The sequence below is a fragment of the Ictalurus furcatus genome, chromosome 16 (assembly GCF_023375685.1).
Source record: "Ictalurus furcatus strain D&B chromosome 16, Billie_1.0, whole genome shotgun sequence".
In the NCBI taxonomy this organism is placed as follows: Eukaryota; Metazoa; Chordata; class Actinopteri; order Siluriformes; family Ictaluridae; genus Ictalurus; species Ictalurus furcatus.
This window is the reverse complement of record NC_071270.1, coordinates 12,975,052-12,995,762: the sequence shown is the minus strand read 5'-3', so window position 1 is coordinate 12,995,762 and position 20,711 is coordinate 12,975,052. Positions and strand designations below refer to the sequence as shown.

Genomic DNA, 20,711 nt, shown 5'->3' with positions numbered 1-20,711 from the left:
ATGACCCTGTCGTCGGTTCACCAGTTGTCCTTCCGTGGACCACTTTTGTTAGGTACTAAACACTGCCTATTCAGGAACACCCCACAAGACCTGCCATGTTGGAGATGCTCTGACCCAGTCGTCTAGCCATCACAACTTGGCCCTTGTCAAAGTGGCTCAGGTCGAATTTTTTCTGCTTCCAACACATAAACTTTGAGAACTGACTGTTCACTTGCTGACTAATATATCCCACCCCTTGACAGGTGCCACTTTAACGATGATCTTCACTTCACCTGTGAATGGTTTTAAAGTTATGGCTGATTGGTGGGTGTGTGTACTGTATATACGGTGGTGCATGAAAGAATTTTCTATATTTCTGCATAAATATGACCTAAAACATAAGATTTTCACAGAGGTCCCAAAAGTAGACAGAGAGAACCTGATTAAACAAACGAGACAAAAATATTATACTTTATTTCTCGAGGAAACTCAACAACTCTTTTTCTGAGGTCCTCAGAAATCTTTGTTTGTGCCATGATATACGTTCACAAACATGTGTTGTGAAGATCAGACTTTGATAGATCCCTGTTCTTTAAATAAAACAGAGCGCTCACTCACACCTGATCATCATTCCATTGATTGAAATCACCTGACACTTATTTCACCTTCAAATTAAACTGCCAATTCTAGAGGTTCACATACTTTTGCCACTTACAGATATGAAATATTGGATCACTTTCCTCAGTAAATAAATGACCAAGTATAATATTTTTGTCTCATTTGTTTAACAAGGTTCTCTTTGTCTACAGTATAGATGATGTTTTAGGTCATATTTATGCAGATATATAGAAGATTCGAACAAACTTTCAAGCACCACTGTATGTGCCATTGTATAACCTGAAGTCCCTTTAATTTCACAACAGCAGTTTTCGGTATTCGCTTGTTTCCTGTTAAACAAATAAAACTAAACCATACTTTACATTTATACTGACATTCAAATCCAAAGTTTTGAGTAAGCAAATTTTCGTACAGTGCACGAAATGTGTCGAAATTCTTGTTTGTTACAATTGTCCTTTATTAATGCAGTATATAAATGGAATCTAAAAAAGTATTCGTAGAAGTGAGAGTTGTGCAGTGCTGAAATGGCAGAACGTGTGGAATTATGTTGTGTTTTTCTGCCAGTAGAATAATCCCACAATGTGTCGCACATCCCCAACCGCCTTTCATTTCTGCTTTTGCAGTTCAGTGGAGCTTGACTTCAGAATACATGCTGACCTGCTGATATGATTCACCATGAACATCAAAACCCCAAAGTCAGAAAACGTAACTGAGGCTCGGATCAAGCTCTAGAGCTCCCCGTGACCTATAATACTGGCTCACAAAAACCATACTCGCTTGGCTGAAATACACAACTCTGAGTGGAGGGCTGAGTGGATGTACCTGCCACGCCGTGAGACAAGAAGTGCACATCAGGTGGCCGCATGGCTCGATCTTCACGTCTTTATCATTCTCTGCGCAAATTTTGCACAGCTGAAAAGTGGAGCCCATCTCACAGTACAGCTCGTACTGCTCCTGCGGAGAAAAAGGGGTACAAAGATCACGTCAGACTAAAACCCATACACAGATGTTTGTATTTTGATGGCATGTGTGTGCAAACATGACCAGACCCAGCCAAATCTGTTCCTCACCTGCGTGACTTTAATATGGTCGTGTGGGGTGGGTTCACACAGGCCAGTCAGGTCCGGGTTATAACTGCGACCGTCGGGAAACAGATAACTACAGAGGAACAGACACATTGAGGACGCTGCACGCGGCAAAAATGAACAAAATACACTCACCATGTATGTAGCAGCGTGTAGCACTCCTAACCCTGTGTGCGGATTGTTTTTTTTTTTCCCTGCCAATTCACATTACAGTGACCACTCTCTTTAACTCTCTATCTGATCACAAAGGCCAGCTCCAGCCCGTCGAGTGAGAGAGGAGCAGTCACGCTGCATTAGCTACAGTTATACAGCCAATCAGCCAGGGCAGGCTTGAAAATCACGCAATCAGACAAGGAGAAGGAGGCAGACGTGTCTGTTTTACCAACATGGACACCCATCTCTGAAAGCACCGATATGATGCTGTTCACCTCTGTGTACCTTGTGCTTTTCAAATATGTCATTATTAAGGCAGGAAACATGGTAATGGTTATTTTTGTTACAGTGGCAGTTTAACCACGTCAGCCTTTTAACAAATTCTTGTTAAAATCCTCACTCACAACGTAAATTCCCTTGAAATACTAATGACATCTTTTGAGTGGCCTAATTTATTAGTTTTAAATATTGCTATTTTAAAGATATATGCTGATGTTTCATTGATTTCCTCGCCTGCTACAAGCACTAATAGAGGCACACTGGCGAAGGAATCATGCTGCCCCATGTTTGGGGGAGGAGCAAGGTTGCCACGGTTGCAACCGAGATAGTTGAAATACTCAGCAGCCACGAAGATCTTATTTTTTTTAGCAAATAATAAGAATTAAACAGAATACATTTGTGCAAACAAAGGCAAAGCGAAAGTGAACACTGTGTCTATGACATACAGAATCGTTTATTATTGTAAGATACAGTACATTGCAAAGACTGGGGGCGGACAACATGATTATGTAGTAGATAATGTCCAGAAATGCGTGTGCACCACCGTGATGTTGTTTCCCCACGCAACAACAGAGAAAAGAAGAAAAGCGTGTCTCCCATTTCCAGCGCTAAACTCTGTAGGAAAAATTTCAGGTCTTTTGTGTGACATATTTTGCTGAGACTTGGCAACCCTGGTTAATGATATTAGCTCTTCAGGAAGCATGCCCTCTGTGTCAAACATAGTTGAAAAAAGGTATAAATAAATAAAAATCAAATTTAAAAAACCCTCTTTGTGCTGGATTACTCTAAAAAGTCACTAGCTAGCATCCTATAGCATAAGTCAAACATGATAGTCTCACATCATTTGGTTTGAGGCTATGCCATTATTAACATTGTTCTTCCCCACCAAAATCTACGGTCACGAGCCGCTGCTGTTTTGTTACCTAAATGTTAAACTAAAATGTGAGACTAAATCAATAAAGTCTGAGGCACAATCTGTGAAGCATACAATACCTAGCTCAACATAACAGACTGTTCATACAGATCTCATTGATGTAAGAAGTGTCAGAATATAGTCAGGAGCAAAGAGATGATCAGACAGACAGGACTGACAGTCAGCTATTGCTGAACCCGACAGTGACGCTTTCAACTGATATCAAAAGAAAAACACCTGTTGGAAATCAGAGAGATTTCACAGAGATCCATGGGAACGATCAATCCAATACTACAGTTGTTGTCTACAGAACGTTTGAACCGTTATGAAAATGCAACGCACGCAGCTTTGCAGCCTTACGGCTCCAGGGTCCCTGGTTTGAGCCTGAGCTTGGGTTACTGTCTGTGCGAGTCCACAGATGAAAGTATGAATATGACGCAAAATACAGAGCCATGTGAGTAGACTCATTAGCACCCGTCGTGTGAATTACAACACCAACATCGCTTTAGCAACTGCAATTGCAGGCAAATACAACCGAGAGAGAAGTATTAAATTTGTGCAAGCACAACTTAGTACTCTTTCATAACGCAGTTGTTGGGTTTTTTTCTTTTTGTACTTGGGCTTTATAATATTCTCTCTAGAGTGTTTTGTGTGTGTGTGTGTGTGTGTGTGTGTGTGTGTGTGTGTGTGATGCAGCACTTACAAGCCTTCCCGGCAGCCATCGATGAGTGCCTGGAAGAGCGGTTTGTTGTGGGGGATGGTCTGCAGGATGTTCCCATCACCAGTGACATAGCCGATGGCCCACTGGCCCAGGCGCGTGCAGCTCAGCCGAAAGATGTAACTACAGAGAGAGAGAGAGAGAGAGATAGAGGAGCCAATTTATTCCTCTCATACAGAACTTATTTCTACTATGGTAATGTTACAATAGTTTATTAATGATAAGTACATTGCATATTCATGTCAACTTGTTAAAGAAGTAAGGAATAAAACATGACAGGGTTAAGGAATAAAACAAGACCAGGTTCCCAACTCTGGTCCTGTCCTGTGCGGTTAAGGCTCTGGGTTACTGATCGGAAGGCCAAGCTGCCACTGTTGGGCCCTTGGGCAAGGCTACTCCAGAGGCACTGTATCATGGCTGACCCTGCGCTCTGACCCCAACTTCCTAACATGCTGGGGTATGCGAATAAAAGAATTTAATTGTGCATATGTATATGTGATCAATAAAGACTCATTATTATTATTATTATTATTATTATTATTATTATTATTATTATATGTTCCATCTATCCCTCCATCTCTTTTCTGTACCGCTTATCCGACACAGGAGCTTGGAGCCTGTCAAAGGGAACTCCGAGCACAAGGCGGGGGACACCTTGGATGGGGTGCCAACCCACTGCAGGGCACAATTAGACACAAACACACACACACACACACACACACACACACACACACACACACTTTGGACAATTTGGAAATGCCAATACAATACATGCCTTTGGGCTGGGGGAGGAAACCAGAGGACCCGGAGGAAACCCATAAAGCACAAGGAGAACGTGGAAACTCGTCACACACAGGATGGAGCGGAAATCAAACCAAAGCCTGGAGGTGCGGGGCAAACGTGCTAACCATGGTTATAGATTTTATTTTTTTGTTAAACAACACCTCCACATTTTTTTTTGTTTCTGATCAGCCTGTGAATGAGTAGTTACGGCCAGCGCTACTGTCAGAGTTGTGCTTTTACAGAAAATTTATCAACACCTTCTGACCAGTCAGATTTGAGAATTCAGCAACTCTGTAGTATAATGTCCGTTAAGGGAACTTTCATGTAAAGATTTGTTTTTCAGTTGTACTCAAAAATCAATTCACCTCTAAGTGCATGGCAAGGGAGTAAACAAGTACTTAACAAACAAAGTTTCCCTGATTTCAAGCAAGGAAATCACTTTTAAAGCCGTAACATCTCAAATTTACCATTATTATTAAAAGTCCTGACTGCAGGTGAAACCGAATACATATGCAGTTCCATGTTTTTATAGCGTATACATGTAAATGAAATCAGTCCTGTACAAAATAAATGCATGAGTAGGTGTATATTTTATATATAAGACAAGCAAAACTCTGTCAATTTGTAGTATTATGTGGTGCAAAACTGCAAATTGAGGGGAAATGTATTGTGCTTTTTAGCTCTGAGCTATTTAAAGACTCCTCTCAATCACCTAGCAACAAACACTTCAGATTTCACTATGCTGAACACAGAGGCATGTGAGGGGACATCATGCCATGGCTGAGCCATTCAGAGGAATGAAACACTCTATCGATGACAGAAAATGTCTTAATTCCAAAGAACACGGTCAAAATGAGGAGCAATAACAGCACGTGCTTGGCAAATCAAGGCAAGTCTCCAGCAGCAGACATGTCACAGGACTAAATCCATAAACCAACAATGAATCAGAGTGAAATAATAGCACTTGTGGGTTTTAAGTGCTTCATATAAACAGTGGCATGTACGTTTACGGTCATGAAATGAAAAAGGTTTTCAGTTACAACTCTCAAACACACACACTGCAAGGAATCTTTTATACTCGCACATCTACATGCGGTCAATTACACACACTCACACACACTACACAACACATTCATTCAGGTAAATATCCAATATTGTGGTAGCAGTGCAATGCATAAATCATGCAGATACAAAACCAATGCTTCAGTTAATGTTTACATGCATGAGAATGTGGAAAAAACTGTGATCACAGTCACTTTGATCATGGCATGGTTGCCAGTACCGGGCAGGCTGGTTTGAGTATTTGCAGAAACTGCTGATGTTCTGGGATTTTCACACACAACAGTCTCTAGAGTGTACACAGAAGGGTGCAGAAAACAAAAAGCATCCTATAAGTAGCAGTTTTATAGGATGCAGGAATGCCTTGTTGCTGAGAGAAGTCAGGGGAGAATGATCAGGCTGGTTCAAGCTTCCAGGAAGTCGGCGGTATACGCAAATATCCACTCTTTACTGAGCAGAAAAGCATCTCAAAAAGCACCTTGAGGAAAACGGGCTACAACAGCGGAGGTCTCCACTCCTGTCGGCTGTCCAGTTTCGGCGAGCATGAAAACGGACAACAGATAATGATCTCGTAAAAGACTCCATTATTATAGCAATTAAATTAGCTTGTTATAGTCAAATTTTGCTATGTGCTTTTGAAAATGTTTTGTGATAAGTTTATAGTGTTATAGGACTTATAAGTTTATTGGTCTAACCAGAGACCCAGAGTTATGTCCAAAATCAGACCAAAACGGCTCCATGTTGTTTGTCATTAATGCAATAAATGATGTGTTTAAGAAGCTACATGACACACGAGTCATATTCTTGACTCGGATATGTTCAAACGTTTCTAAATATTTACATATTAATCGTCCGACAACACTCGAGACATCATCAAACTTGGACTGGCTCTCGGAAAAACGATGCTGACAGGAGACATGTCTACGTTCAGCCAAAGCTAAGGACCAACCCCTTGTTTGAAGCAGGAGATCTAGTGCAGCCTGAATGAATGGCCTACGTGACAATAACCTCAGTGTGGTTTTCTTTCTTATAACAAAATGGCCTAATCCCTTTGTTTATCCATGCAGTCTGTCTGCCATGTCGGTATAATAAACAGCTGTCACCAACAATGGCTGGCAAAAGAGAAAACTGGGAAACTGACATGTAGGCTGTAATCTAATTCATTCACCCAAACAAACACTTGAACCCAAACTGGTCTGTGCTACACAAATACAGGAACAGGAACACTCGGCGCAATCCCTGCGTCCCAATTGGCATACTATCTGCACTAAATAGTGCCCGAGATGAGAATTAGTGTCCCAAATGGTAGTATTTTGAAATGAGTGTCCCAAAGGTACCCGGGTGGTCTACTATATCCGGTAGATTCTCCAAGTGTGGATCCGTGGACACTTTTTCAGCTCATTGTGTCCGTTTGCTTTGCCGGAATCAAGAACACATTTTAGAGACGTGTAAATGAAATATGGGAAAAAAATAAAAGGCATACTCTCTCGCAGGGGAAGTGAGAGAGCATGCCAGTCCTCTCACCCAGAGAACACGTCCAACTCCCTCGGATCCGGGCGTCGGATGGCTGTGGTGTCTTCAAGTCGAGACTCGAATAGACGGAACACTTTTCACTCGGGAGCCCCAAGACGTTCTCACTTCTAAGATGGCTAGCCTCATTCAGCCTCGTTTATCAATTTCCTAGTCAATCCCTGTGTCCCAAGTCACATAATTATACTACGTACTAAACGTATGTACTCTTTTTGTGAAGGAAAAGTACATGCTTTTGAGTGTGTACAGTAGTAAGAGTATGCAAGTACTGGGACCTTACATACTAACATATCATCATGATGTCTAATTACACACACAGTCACCGTAAACAAACTCCTCTTGGCATTTCAGCTTTTCTTCATTCGTTATTCCGTATATAATTTATACGAAATAGTTTATCATTCCTTTATCTTCGAATCGCGACTTCGAATCCACAAGATACCACAGCCGTGCAAGGCCAGGAGCCGAGGGAGTGAAATTGGACATGCTCTCTGAGTGGGAGGACGGGCGTACTCTCTCACTCCCCTGTCAAACACAGAGACACTAGCAAACCATGGGTGTCAATCACGGATGAGCAGCAGTTGAAAGACGCACTTGGCTGGCTTCACGGGTCTCGGAGGAAGCATGTGTTAGTCTGTTGTATGATGGGGAGAGCTGCCTGGTGGGAGGGAATTGGCAGAAAGTCTCAAAGGGTTCAGAAAAAAAGATCCGGCAATGTCTTGAGCAGCGACAGATTCTTTAACAATTCCCTTCACAATGGTTATAACGTCTGAACAGCACTTAACTCTTAACTCTCTTCATGGTACGGCATTATTGTCAGCTAAGGTCAGCGCGTCTACTTGAATTAAACCCTCTTGCACCTACCTTCTTGTTGAGATTTGTTTAGGCAGGAAAGAACACATGAATCACACTTAAGCACGGACCAAAACAACTGCTTTGTCAGAACCTGTGAGGTGGTCTCGGTCCAAATGAAGCACAGTGCAGTAAAAACATACTGTAACTTGGCCCTGATTCCATCTAACTACAGATAGTGAACCAAACATAATGTGTATTCATGGTGGTGGGAGGTATATTTCTAAGATTCAAGCTGCTAAACTGACACACGAGGAGCAAACTGAGCTAGAAGATAGAGCTGGAGTGCTGCAACAATATCTTTTTGTTACACTTTAAAAAAAAGAAATGAAATGCTGGACTTAACCAGCTAAAATCACTTGATTCAGTTATTGTGTTCTTTGTGCTTAGTAGAAAGTGGAACAAATCCAGTCTGTGGGCTGTAGATAAAGAATTGCTTTAAATGCACAATTCTGAGATTGTTACCCTGAAACAAAATAGAATCGAGTCATAGCGTGCACGCCTATAACCAAACGCTCATACTTTTCATTTGCCCTGTGCCTTTCGTAAGCGCTCTCGTATAACCTAGGGCACGGTAACTGTAAAGTCTATGGAGAATTCTCTCTCTCGTTATTATGTTGCTGAACACGATGAGTTTATTTCAGCAGCTTGTTTCCATTCCATCAAGTGTAGCCTCCAGAGTTTGGCCTATTCTCTGGCACATGATTTAGTTATATGCTGTGTCTATCAGGCTCTCTGTGTTATTTACATAGCGGTTTGGTTTGTTCAGCGTATAAACCGGTCTAATCCTGTTTACACTGCGTAAAGATTTGCTATTAAAACGATTCGAATTCACTATTACACGGCAAATTGTTACACACAGGCTTAATAAGAGGCGAAGCGTCGCCTCGACTTTCAGTCTGATGTGCCGTGGTGTTACGCCACAGGAGGTTTTGGAATAATTCGATTAGCACTTATGTGCCACGCTTTAATCTTGTCTGCTGCTTTTTAACCTTCAGGTTTTATTTTCACTCCTCGTTGACTTTCTTCGCATGTGCCGCTCATGCTGAGCCTGCCTCTGTTCTATCTGTGCAGAGAAAGCTCAGAGCTAATAACATCTTCTACGCACCACGCACCGCGCCTTATACGCCGCACATTTATCGTCTTCATTTTCTCTCGTTATGTGCGTGCTCCTTTTGCTTGAATTACTTCGAATTTGAACGAGGTTTCGCTGAAACAATAGGGCGCGGACCATGCAGACAGAGACATACGGAAATGTCCCATTAAACAAGACTGTGTATTCTTTCGCGTGAGTCAATAAGCGAGGAGTCTGAATAGAAACAGAATCCCAAATGGGTACACGAGTATGTTTGCACTGCTCTATAATCTATAATTCAGTTTATCGAGATGCGTATTGTTCTTCCGAGCATTACAAGTGTCTTGGTACTGAGACACACAGAGAAAGAGAAACAATAGACAAATGAACAGTCATTATCTCTCTCTATATACTGTGTAGGCTACAATGGTTTTGGTTTAATTAAAAGGGCTGAGAGGTATGGCACTGTGGACAGCAGGAGACCTGAAGCTTCAGGAGGTAGGAGGAGATCTAAAATCTGGGACCAACAACTCAGGCTAATAAGCCCATTCCCTAAAGCCTCGTCAGGCCTGCTTCTCAGAACGGGCAGAAATGAGTTTCTGGATGACTGGGACGTTAGCAGAGTGTTAGCTCTTTGAAGACTGTCTATCGAACAAGTATGTGGGGAAGTAAACAGTGAGTTGAAATGGGTAGGAGAGGTCTGTTCAAATCAGTCTGCAGGGAGCATTGATGAAGATGATAGTGTCTAGAATTGCATCATATCAGTGATGTTGAACAGGGTATTTTAAAGGCAGCAGATTATCCAAAGAAAAAAAAATGTTGATGTGGCTGAATTGCAGCCTAGAAAGATGTAAAATCAAGTTTCTGATTACATTTACATGGACTGCAATAATCTAATTATTGACCTTATTCTGAATAAGACAATATTTATAACACATTTTTGTGATTAAGGTGTTTACATGAGTTGCTTTTAGAATACTCCTTTCATGTTCAGGTTTTACATGTTATAGAACATAGATCGATTAACAGCACACGTCATTACGTCCCCACACCACGCCGGCCATCGTCCCTCCAGAATTTCACGCATCAACGTACAGTTCATCTTCGTTATGGTACCGTATACAGTTTTGGGTTTTTCACTTAGTTTTATGAAAGCTTCAAGTGCAGTTAATTATTTCTCATGCTGTACGTGTAAACAGACGGCTGCTTGAAGCTGTGGGCTGCGTCTGAAACCTCATACTTACCTACTATATAGTAACCGAAATACATGTGTTTCTCCTACTATATAGTAGGTAAGTACGCAGTTTCGGACGCAGCCGTGCTCTCTTGTTTGCCGTCAAACGGTTGAGCACTGCCGTGTGTGTGTGTGTGTGTCCAGTCACAAAATGCGGTGAAAACTCCCACACAATGTTAATAGCGTGATTAAGGTGTGTACGTGTCTATAACGCACTTCAATAATGTGACTAAAATACGCATACGCCACATGCCTTAATTCAATTTGTGTTTACTTCGAGTATGACTTTAGTCAGATTAAGGTCATCAATAATTGCTGTTTACATGCTAGTTTCTTAATCTGAACATCATCTTAATCGGGTTAATATCGGATTATTGTAAACGTACTGTATAACACACTTTGACACCGCAACTTTAAGAAGCCATATATGTATGTATATATAATTTCACTATAAGCTGTCTTCCTGTGATTTTCTCCTTTTACACTTTCAGAGGTAGGAAGCTGTTAAAATTCAACTTTACTCCTGGTTGAGATTCATCTGAACATAGCAACATATTCCAGTTAGTAAATTTCAGAACTGCGTACAGTAGAAACTGACTTCACTCCCGTAGAAAACTTTATCTGGATTATCTGGAACAGCAGGTGAGGCACTGAAATCTTTACCTGACAGTTGGTGGAGGCATAACTACGTATTAGAAAAGCAGGGACTATTCATAGATTATAAATGTGCACTGTGAAACAATGTCGTGTCTTCCAACATGACATGCCTTACTCCAACTTCACAGACTCTCAGCAGCCCTTCACTGCTGTCTCGCTCAGTGGCAGTACGCTAACAGTCTGCTGTCCAAAAAGCTGAATTCGTGACATCTTTAGCGTCCCTTCACTCGCTCTACTTCCTTTTATTCCAACATATTTGGTGACACTAGTTTCTCTGTCCTCTGTCTATACTTCCTCTAATACTCCATGAAAAACTGTCAGGAGCAGAGGCTCATCTCAACATCTCATTCTTTGAATTTCATGCTGGAAATCTAGTTATCTCTGTAATCCATCACTCTCCTGACTCCCTCAGAAACCTCAAATAAGAACTGGACATCCTCCTGAGTCTCTTCTCTTCTGATAAACACACACAGACACAGAGATAGACATGGACAGACACAGAGACAGAAACATAAACAGAGACAGGCACAGACAGAGACAGAGACACACAAACAAACCCACACAGACAGAGACACAGAGACAGACAGACAGACAGGCACAGAGAGACAGAAAGACATAGATGCTGAGCTAGACACAGACAGAGGCAGACACACAAAGCCACACAGAGACAGTCACAAATACAGAGACTCACACGGAGACAGAGACGCACGCACACACAGTGACGCACGCACACACAGAAACAGACACACACACACACACACACACACACACACAAACACACAGAGACAGTCACAAATACAGAGACGCACACACACAGAAACGGAGACATGCACACACACACACACACAGAAACAGAGGCACACACATACACAGAGACGATCACAAATACAGAGAAAATACAGAGACACGCACATAGACAGAGACACACAAAGACACACACACACAGACAGAGACACACACAGAGTCACAAATACAGAGACGCGCACACACGCACACACAGAGACGCGCATACACACAGAGAGACACACACATACACAGAGACGGTCACAAATACAGAGAAAATACAGAGACGGAGACACACATACACACACAGACAGAGACACACACAAAGAAAATAGAGACAGACACAGACAGAGGCACAGAGACACACACGGACAGAGACAGACACATAGGCAGAGACACACGCGGACAGAGACAGACACATAGGCAGAGACACACACGGACAGAGACAGACACACAGCTGCTGTTGTTCTTCAGTAGTTTGGTATATGCATGTAGCGAATGAAAAACAGTTCAGCATGACCACCTGCTGTCTTCCATTTTCTTCTGTTTGTTTTTCTCATCCAAGCGCACATCCAACCGCAAATCAGACAGCAGTTGCCTCCACCGTTACCCCCAGTCTTTTTCTTTTACTGCTCAGTTATTAACCGCCTCCATGTCCATGTTCACACACAGACACGGGACTCCTGTGTATAAAAATCCAGTTCTGACTACCTCAATAAAGAAATGCTCCAGTATAGTTGAACCTCATCTACATCCACAGTAGTGTGCATGTATGTGCGAGAGAGAGAAATTAGCACAGATTAACATGAAATTCAAAAGCCCACTACTGAGAAAAGTGAAGGACACTTCTTGAGGCGGTCAATAAAGATTATAAGAAACATCATTTCATAGAACGCTTTCATGAATATTCATTTTCAGACAAAAGTAGTATTAATTTAAGTCATTCTTGAGACCCCCCCCCCCCCCCCCCCTCACCCCCAGAGCATGAAACATTAATACGTAAATGATTCCGTTTCTGCTTGATGGTGTAGATACCAGAAAATCCTGGGGAAAACTTAAGTAACCCAAATTGATGTCCAGTATTTGAATGTGGCATAAAACGACAAAGGCAGCTTTAACATTCCAAGACATTCGTTCGTGTCTGTTACATTCTAGGACCTTTACAGTTGTAAAGTCCAGTAATAGTTTTTGCAACTAAATTTGCGTAAAAATAAATAAACAAATAAATGTTTTGTGGAAAAGTTCCGCGTTTTAGACTTAGACCCTTAGACTTGCATTATAAGCGTGTTTCAGCATGTTTTTCATTCAGTTCAGGGAAACATGTTGAAATTATTGTCTGTGGTAATCATATACACTACTGACGCTCGTACTGTTTGTCTGTAGCCCTGACCTCAAACTCGTAGAGGAGAGGGGAGGGGAGGGGAGAAGAGGAGAGGAGAAGAGAGGATCTGTTTCTGTTCATCTCTTCACCCCCTGTAATTAGCTAACGGCTCTGCCCAGCCCTCTCGCTCAGCAGCCGTCTGCCAGAGAGAATGAAAAAACAGCTGCTTGAGCAGCATGCTACACAGCAGATGGCACATCGATTACAGCTTCCAACTTTAACACACACACACACACACACACACACACAGACGGTTACTTCCCCATAGATCCTCCCCCAACCCATAGAGACTAAGTACTAGCATTGTTCCTATGTTGGCAGTGTTGGTTCAGTGGTTAAAGGCTCTGGGTAACTGATCAGAAGGTCAGGAGGTCAAGCCCCAGCACTGCCAAGCTATCACTGTTGGGCCCTTGGGCAACGCCCTTAACGCTCAAGTGCTCAGTTGTATAATATGAGATAAATGTAAGTCGCGCTGGATAAGGGCGTCTGACAAAATGCCATACATGTAAATGTATGTCTAGTCATGAATGTGCAGTGTTCTTTTAGGTCTCCACTGCTCTCACAATTCTGACTCCTCATCACAAGCCTGATGAATCCACCCCTGTTGAGCCGGAACAATGCTGAAGTACCAAGACGTATCGAGTGGAACACTTAGAAGCGTGATGGAAAGCGTAGAGCTGGTCGTACCTGCCCGGCTTGTTGATGTACTTTTGCAGTCGCGCCTTCACCTCGTCGTATGTCAGGAACGCCATGTAGCCTGGGTGAGTCACAGCCAAGAAGTTCCAGTTCCTCAGAATTGATCCCCAGGGCTGCAAAGAGAGAGGAAGAGAGAAGAAAAAAAAACTTAAGCAGAGAGACGGAGGCGTCTGGCTACGCAGAGTCTGCTGTTTTACACGGTGCTGGGAATCTGATGCCGAGTGACGAAGGAGTTGCCCAAGGTCATGCGAGCAGGGCAAAATTTAGAGCCATAGTCATTCAGAATTTCAGAACCGTTCATCAATGGGGGGGGCGGATTTGGGGTTGTTAAGGCTCGCAGTAATGATCAGTCAGCACCACAGTCTCCTTAAACAGAACTCACATAATGACTACTGTTCCCTGCCACAGATCTCCGACAGTGCTGGCTCATCATATCAACTCCGTTCAGTGTCCTGCTGCCTGCTGATCAATAAGGAACCACGAATCATTTAAAAAAAAAAAAAGCCACCATTCATTTAAAGAGCCTCAAACCAGACTACTGTATCTTTCTCCTCCAAGCTATAATTTACATTTGACCTTAAACCAAAGTGGAACTGAGCTAAAGGCCAAGGAGAAGCGGAAAAACGTAGTCATTCTGAAGCTGGTTGAAGTGGGGTTGAGTCTAGGCCTGTGCAATAAAATAAATAAAAATCATATTTCCATACTATTGGTTTTATAACTAACAAAATACTCATTTAAAGACAACAGAAAAAGAAATCAGAACCTTTTGGAGTTTCGGAGAAGGGTGTGGCGAGTGTGAAAATGACATCACATTACTGTATAATGTTACTTTTCCCTGCCTGTGAAATCGGAAAACATTTCGAGGCGGGTTTTCATTGATGCGCATGAATTCTGCAGAATACTGTATGAGCGGGTTTGGTTTCACTAATGTTTCACGTCTACTAAAATAAACGATTTAACATCACATTTTAACCTGCGTGTAACAATTAAGTTGAGTGGTGTTATGAAAATTATACTGATGACAACAGCAATATTCTCAGCAAATTGTATTGTGTGTGTGTGTGTGTGCGCGTGTGTGTGTGTGGAAGTTATTGCAATATTGATGTCATAGCTCGTATTTGTTTGCTTGAGCTGTGAAGTCTACCAGGCTTTGTGACTGGGTAGAGCCGAGGTCATGTGAGGAAACAGAAACAGGTAGAGAGCCCAGTGCGGGTGATGAGAGAAACCTCTGAGAAGCATGATGTGAGATTTCTAACGCAACGGAAAATCAATGCCATGTCTCAGAGACACCGTTTCTCTGTAGCGTCAATTTACAGGAATCTTCAGTAAAACGAGCTGAACTCTGACCACAACGTGTGGCTTGTCATTAACACGCAGAGCCGAAAGCCCTGAGAGAGAGAAAGAGAGAGGGGGAGAGAGGGGGAGAGAGAGAGAGAGTGAGAGAGAGAGAGAGAGAGAGAGAGTGAGAGAGGGAGAGAGAGAGAGAGAGAGAAAGAGACAGTGAGAGAGAGGGAGAGAGAGGGGGGGAGAGGGAGAGAGAGGGAGAAACTGATGCTTTCTGAGCAGAATTGGGTGCATTCTGAACAGAGGAAGCGATTCTGAACAGCTGAAATGAGTCGTTAGTAATTCCAGACGTTACTTCCTGTACTAATCTACGTAGGTTTGTAACAAAAATCCCCGCCTCTGGTCTTTATTGGCTACTCGTGAACACATGGAGCTGAAACTCATTATGGTAGTGGGTGTTTCCTTTTTGAAATGCGCTGACAGCGGTAGACCAATCACAACACACTGGGACATCTGACCAATCAGAGCAGAGTATGCTCTCTGAAAGGAGGAATTTAGAATGAATCCTTCAGAACGAATCATTTAACAAGTCGTTTGTGACACTGAGGGGAAAAAGGTAATGCTGCAGTTTAAAATGATGAGCAGATTAAAGTGTTTTTGACCTTGGATGCATGTAAATCTATTGTAGGAGACCTTTAAAACAAAATTAGGCACGTTTCAAAACCATAATAGGTGCACTTTAATGCTCTCGTTCTATCCTCTCTATAGTAACGGCATTTTTTGTAGTGTCAGGGTGCAGAGTTCTCGGTAAGGTGACACGTTCTCGTGAAAAAAAAAAAACAGAGGCTGGTGAGGGACCGAGTGTTTACAGGTGCTATAATGTAAATAACTTAGAAGAACTTGTTTCACAGGCATTTCACAACAAGACATGTAACTCTGAATCCATTAAAAAGACGTGGAGCTCTTAAATAAATTACATTTTCCGTAATAGAAAATGTAGAAGAAAAAGAAAAAAAAAAACCGTCATGACGTGCTGTTATGGGAAAATAAGCTACTTCAGGGTGATACCGCATCACCCATCATTTACCATTTCCATACAACTTCACGTCCCATCATGCTTCACAAGTACATGGGTAATCGGCGCGATCTGGTTTTCTGTAAAGATGATTCATGTATGCGTAACAGAGGGATTCCTCGCTAAGCCGCCCACAGCGGAAAGAGAAAAGCGAGTGAGAGAGGGGGCGAGTGATAACCTCAGTGGTGCTCCCCACTTTTGGAGCTCTGCTTTCCCACATCACCCATATCCAGAGCAAACAGACTGTGGTCACTGACTCATACTGTGACACCCCGGGGTGCAGGGGGGGAATGGGGTTACATGTTATGATGGATTTTAAGTATCTGCAGCTTTCACGAGCGAGATAGCCCTTTTTTTTTTTTACTACTTTTTGTAATCCACCCCCATGGGGGACCTTAAGAGGGAAGGAGAATGACAAAAAAGGGGAGGAGATCCCTTAGTTTCACTTTCACTCTGACTGCAACTCTGCAACGAGCCTCTGACATTTCAACTGACATTTAAATATTACCCAGAAAATGATCTGCTCTTTGATATGAAAACATGATACAACGTGACCTGTGCATACGTTTTATTCCCTACTATAAAAGCGTTGGATGAGTCGGTGTCAAAGCGTATTGGTTAAAGAAGAGTACCTGGAACAGACGTGTGAAAATGTCAAACTCAAAGACTGAGATGTAGTCGTTGCAGGTGAGGTCGATGGTGGACTTGAGGGCCATGGCCTCCAGGCCTGAGCTGATGGGATGCATCTCGTGAAGGCACTGGCGAAACACTTTCCATGGCACTATTGTCCTGCAGAACGTACACACACACACACACGCAAACACTTGACATTTCACTGATAAACCAATCAGCATGACTTTACCTTTTCTAGCAAAAGTGCTGCTGTTCTAAAGGAACATCAGCGTGGTATTTTTTAGGTCTGACATACGCGTGACGCGGGCAGCCGTCAGAGAGCACACGACTGTCTTGACATTTTAATCGAGAAAATAAACTGGAGAACGAAAGTGCCACCATGAAAGTGAGAGAGAGAGGTAGAGACAAAAAACATCTCTCCCACACACTGAACCGTCTCCCTTTGTGCACATGGATTCTGAGGTGTAGCACCTTACTTATGTAGCGTTTAGGCACAGGAACACCCACACACACAACCAGGCAGTCAAAGTGTGAGACTATGGGTATGATACGTACACCGTCCCGGACCTGTCGTGGTGAAGGAATAAAAGGTCAAAGCAACATCATCCGATGCCGACAGAGAGGATGTGACCGTCCATACTAAATAATACTGCAGGCAGAACGGCCAAGATAACTCAGCATTTTTTGGGAAAGATAAGACAAAGACAAAGAAAGCCAAGTTCCTCAGGACGCACACACACACACACACACACACACACACACACACACACACACACACACACACAAACAGTTGCACACTATTACGGCCATAGATAGTCATAGACTAGTGACTTACATATCACTCAATACAGAAACAAAAATAGAAAATGCAAAGAAAAGAAAGAAAAATAAGAACAATCATCATCACCATCATCGTGTTTTCAGGATCTTTCGCATATCTAAAACATACAGGTTGAGGAGTTTTATTCAGTAACACACACCTGCTTTTAAACCTGGAAACAACTAATGCGTGAACTTATATATATCTATATATCTATCTCTCTCTCTCTCTCTATATATTATATATATATATATATATATATATATATATATATATATATATATATATATTTTTTTTTTTTTTAATTAAAAGTCTTTTTTTTTTTAAATGTTTCATTATTGAGGAACCAAATCATTTGACATGACCGGCAGCCTGCATGTGACTGTTGGAGCTCAGAAGGAAAAGGTTACGGTTTCTTTAAACTACTTCTAAATATTTATATATCCATCCATACATCTTCTGTACCGCTTACTCCTTTTCAGGGTCACGGGGAACCTGGAGCCTATCCCAGGGAGCATCGGGCACAAGGCGGTGTACACCCTGGACAGGGTGCCAATCCATCACAGGGCACAATCACTTAAACATTCACACACCCATTCATACACTACGGAAACTTTGGACACGCCAATCAGCCTACCAGGCACGTCTTTGGACTGGGGGAGGAAACCGGAGTACCCGGAGGAAACCCCCCCAGCACGGGGAGAACCTGCAAACTCCGCACACACAGGGCCACGGTGGGGGTGTAAGGCCAACGTGCTAACCACTAAGCCACTGTGCGCCCAATATTTATATATTTTTTTTTAAATTTAAAAAATTACACATGACAGTAGTGTGATCACACTATTACTAGCTCTGAGGTATTTGCACTGATTTCAGTATTCGAGTAGAATAATAAATAACACCATGCCTATACCTAACCCCAAACTTCATCTCGGGAACTCTGTTCCTACTCTTGGTTCCGTTTCTTTGCTGTCTTCATGTGGCTGGGGATGAGTCAAATGTCTCCACAAGATCCAATCTGTCAAGCACTCCTATCTTTATAACAAGCCCTGTAAAGAGACGAACACACACACTCTTTGAACCCCGCCCACCCTTTTATTGCATTGTCATCTTCACACTTAATTTTGATTAGCGGCCATTAAACACCTGACCCCCTCTTTGAATACATCCGAAGCCCATCGCTCACACGGTGCTTTGTGCTTTTAGAGTTTTAAACACTCTCACACACTCATCCCCTTAAGCACTTGGCCAACAGCCTTCCATTAGCACCGGGCACCTCTAACCTACAAGCACAGAATTGCCCGTGTTCAGCAAAAGAACGCTGGCGGATATCTCTCTCTCTCTCTCTCTCTCTCTCTGTGTCGCTGTCTCTTGATCTGTCTACATCTCCGTCTCTCCCAGCGGAAATCACTTCCTCTGTTTTCGGGGAGGTGGTTGTGGAATAGGCCACAGTCAGCAGTACAGGCAGAAGTAGTGGAAGGATCTGAAAGTGCTGCATGTGAGGCTTGGGGCTCGCCATTTCCTTCAGACGCGTGTGCTGTTCTGCGAAAGGAGGCGATATGGAGCAAAGGTGAAGCACGAGAGATGTTTTGTAGCCAGAGACGTGTTTAACTGGAAAATAAATTCCCCGGACCCTTGCAGCATGGATTTAATGCATGTAGAAAATAATCAGTCGTAGAACTTTATCCGATTGGCGTTGGTATTTATAGATGAACTTAGTTTGGATTGAACTTATTGACTTTATTTGACTGGGTTTAAAAAAAACAAAAGCTAATAATAACTATAAAAGCTCAATAATAAATATAGCTTTGATAATGGTGGGTTGTGATTTCCATCACTGTAACTAAAGGGTTAGGGGTAGGGAAAACTGGGGACAGTGGTAGCTCGGTGGTTAAGACATTGGACTTCAAATCCCAGCACCACCAAGCCGTCACTGCTGGGCCCTTAACCCTCAACTGCTCAGCTGTATAAATGAGATATATGTAAGTCGCCCTGGATAAGGGCGTCTGCCAGATGCCATAAATGTAAATGATGAGCTTGGGCCCTTGAGCAAGGCCCTTAACCCTCTCTGCTCCAGGGACGACCCTGCGCTCCGACCCCAACCTCCTTACATGTTGGGATATGCGAAGAAAAATGGGCTGTCCTTCACAAAACCCACTATGAGAACTACCTTATTTAAAAAAAATTTTTTGTAAAAGTTGGGGAAAGTGAAAAGGCAGATGAAAGTGCAGTCATGTAGCACTTTTACATCCAACACTCAGTATGTTTACATGGACAACAATAATCAGACATTAATCCGATTAAGACGATACTCTGATTAAGAAACAGCGATTACTGATTACTTTAATCCGGCTAAAGTCTTACTCAAAGTAAACACAAATCAAATTAAGACATGGAGTATTTGTATTTCAGTCGCATTACTGGAGTGCATTACAGACATGTACACACCTTAATCACACTATTTTAATAGGGCTTTAATCGCTACGTGGAACATATATTTTTTATAATAACTACAGCTAGCCATCGAAAGCAGTCTACCCATCTTGATAGATGACCGCGATGAGCAGGAAGCTAGCATTGCACTCACTAGCGAGAACTGATTCTCTACTGAACAAAACCGAACAGCAATCTTCAGTAGTAGTCTCTAATAAACAGTTCCACCGAGCACAACAGAAAACCCAGGCTGGCACATCCACGTAAAAGCAAACTGTGAGTAAAAAGCTCATCAGACTTTTCCTCACAACTTCCCGCTTTGTTGTACTGTTAGCGTTAGCATTAGCGTTTTGTGTGGACACTGACTGCAGCTATGTCCACGGGTTAAAAACTCGACAAAGGATGAAGGACGCTCTGGTTTCGGATGAGTATCTGTACCGTGCTTACATTTACAGCACGTAGCAGACGCTCTAACCCCCTAACCCGCGGAGGTGCTTTGTAGGCGCCATCAAAAACACATTCTCGTGCTAGTTCAAAGTCAAGTCATGAGCTCGACGATGACATCGGGCTCGATCTGGACACCGCCAAGAGCTGTCAAATGCCGAGACAAAATTAAGAAAGGAAGGGGAGTCTGAAACGGTCCACGTCTCAAACGAGCGCGTGAAGGAGAA

At 42.6% G+C, this 20,711-nt stretch overlaps 1 protein-coding gene across 1 annotated transcript in view; it reads right to left on the bottom strand.

Annotated features, from left to right (window-relative positions):
* Positions 1-20,711, bottom strand: part of cblb (Cbl proto-oncogene B, E3 ubiquitin protein ligase) — a 94,559-nt gene that overhangs the window by 20,026 nt on the left and 53,822 nt on the right. Inside the window, exons 5-9 of the mRNA XM_053645157.1 lie at positions 16,787-16,943; positions 13,787-13,908; positions 3,731-3,868; positions 1,668-1,755; positions 1,420-1,551 (exon numbers count right to left, since the gene is read on the bottom strand). Of these exons, the coding sequence (XP_053501132.1) occupies positions 1,420-1,551; positions 1,668-1,755; positions 3,731-3,868; positions 13,787-13,908; positions 16,787-16,943 (637 nt within the window). The remainder of the gene's footprint in view (positions 1-1,419; positions 1,552-1,667; positions 1,756-3,730; positions 3,869-13,786; positions 13,909-16,786; positions 16,944-20,711) is intronic.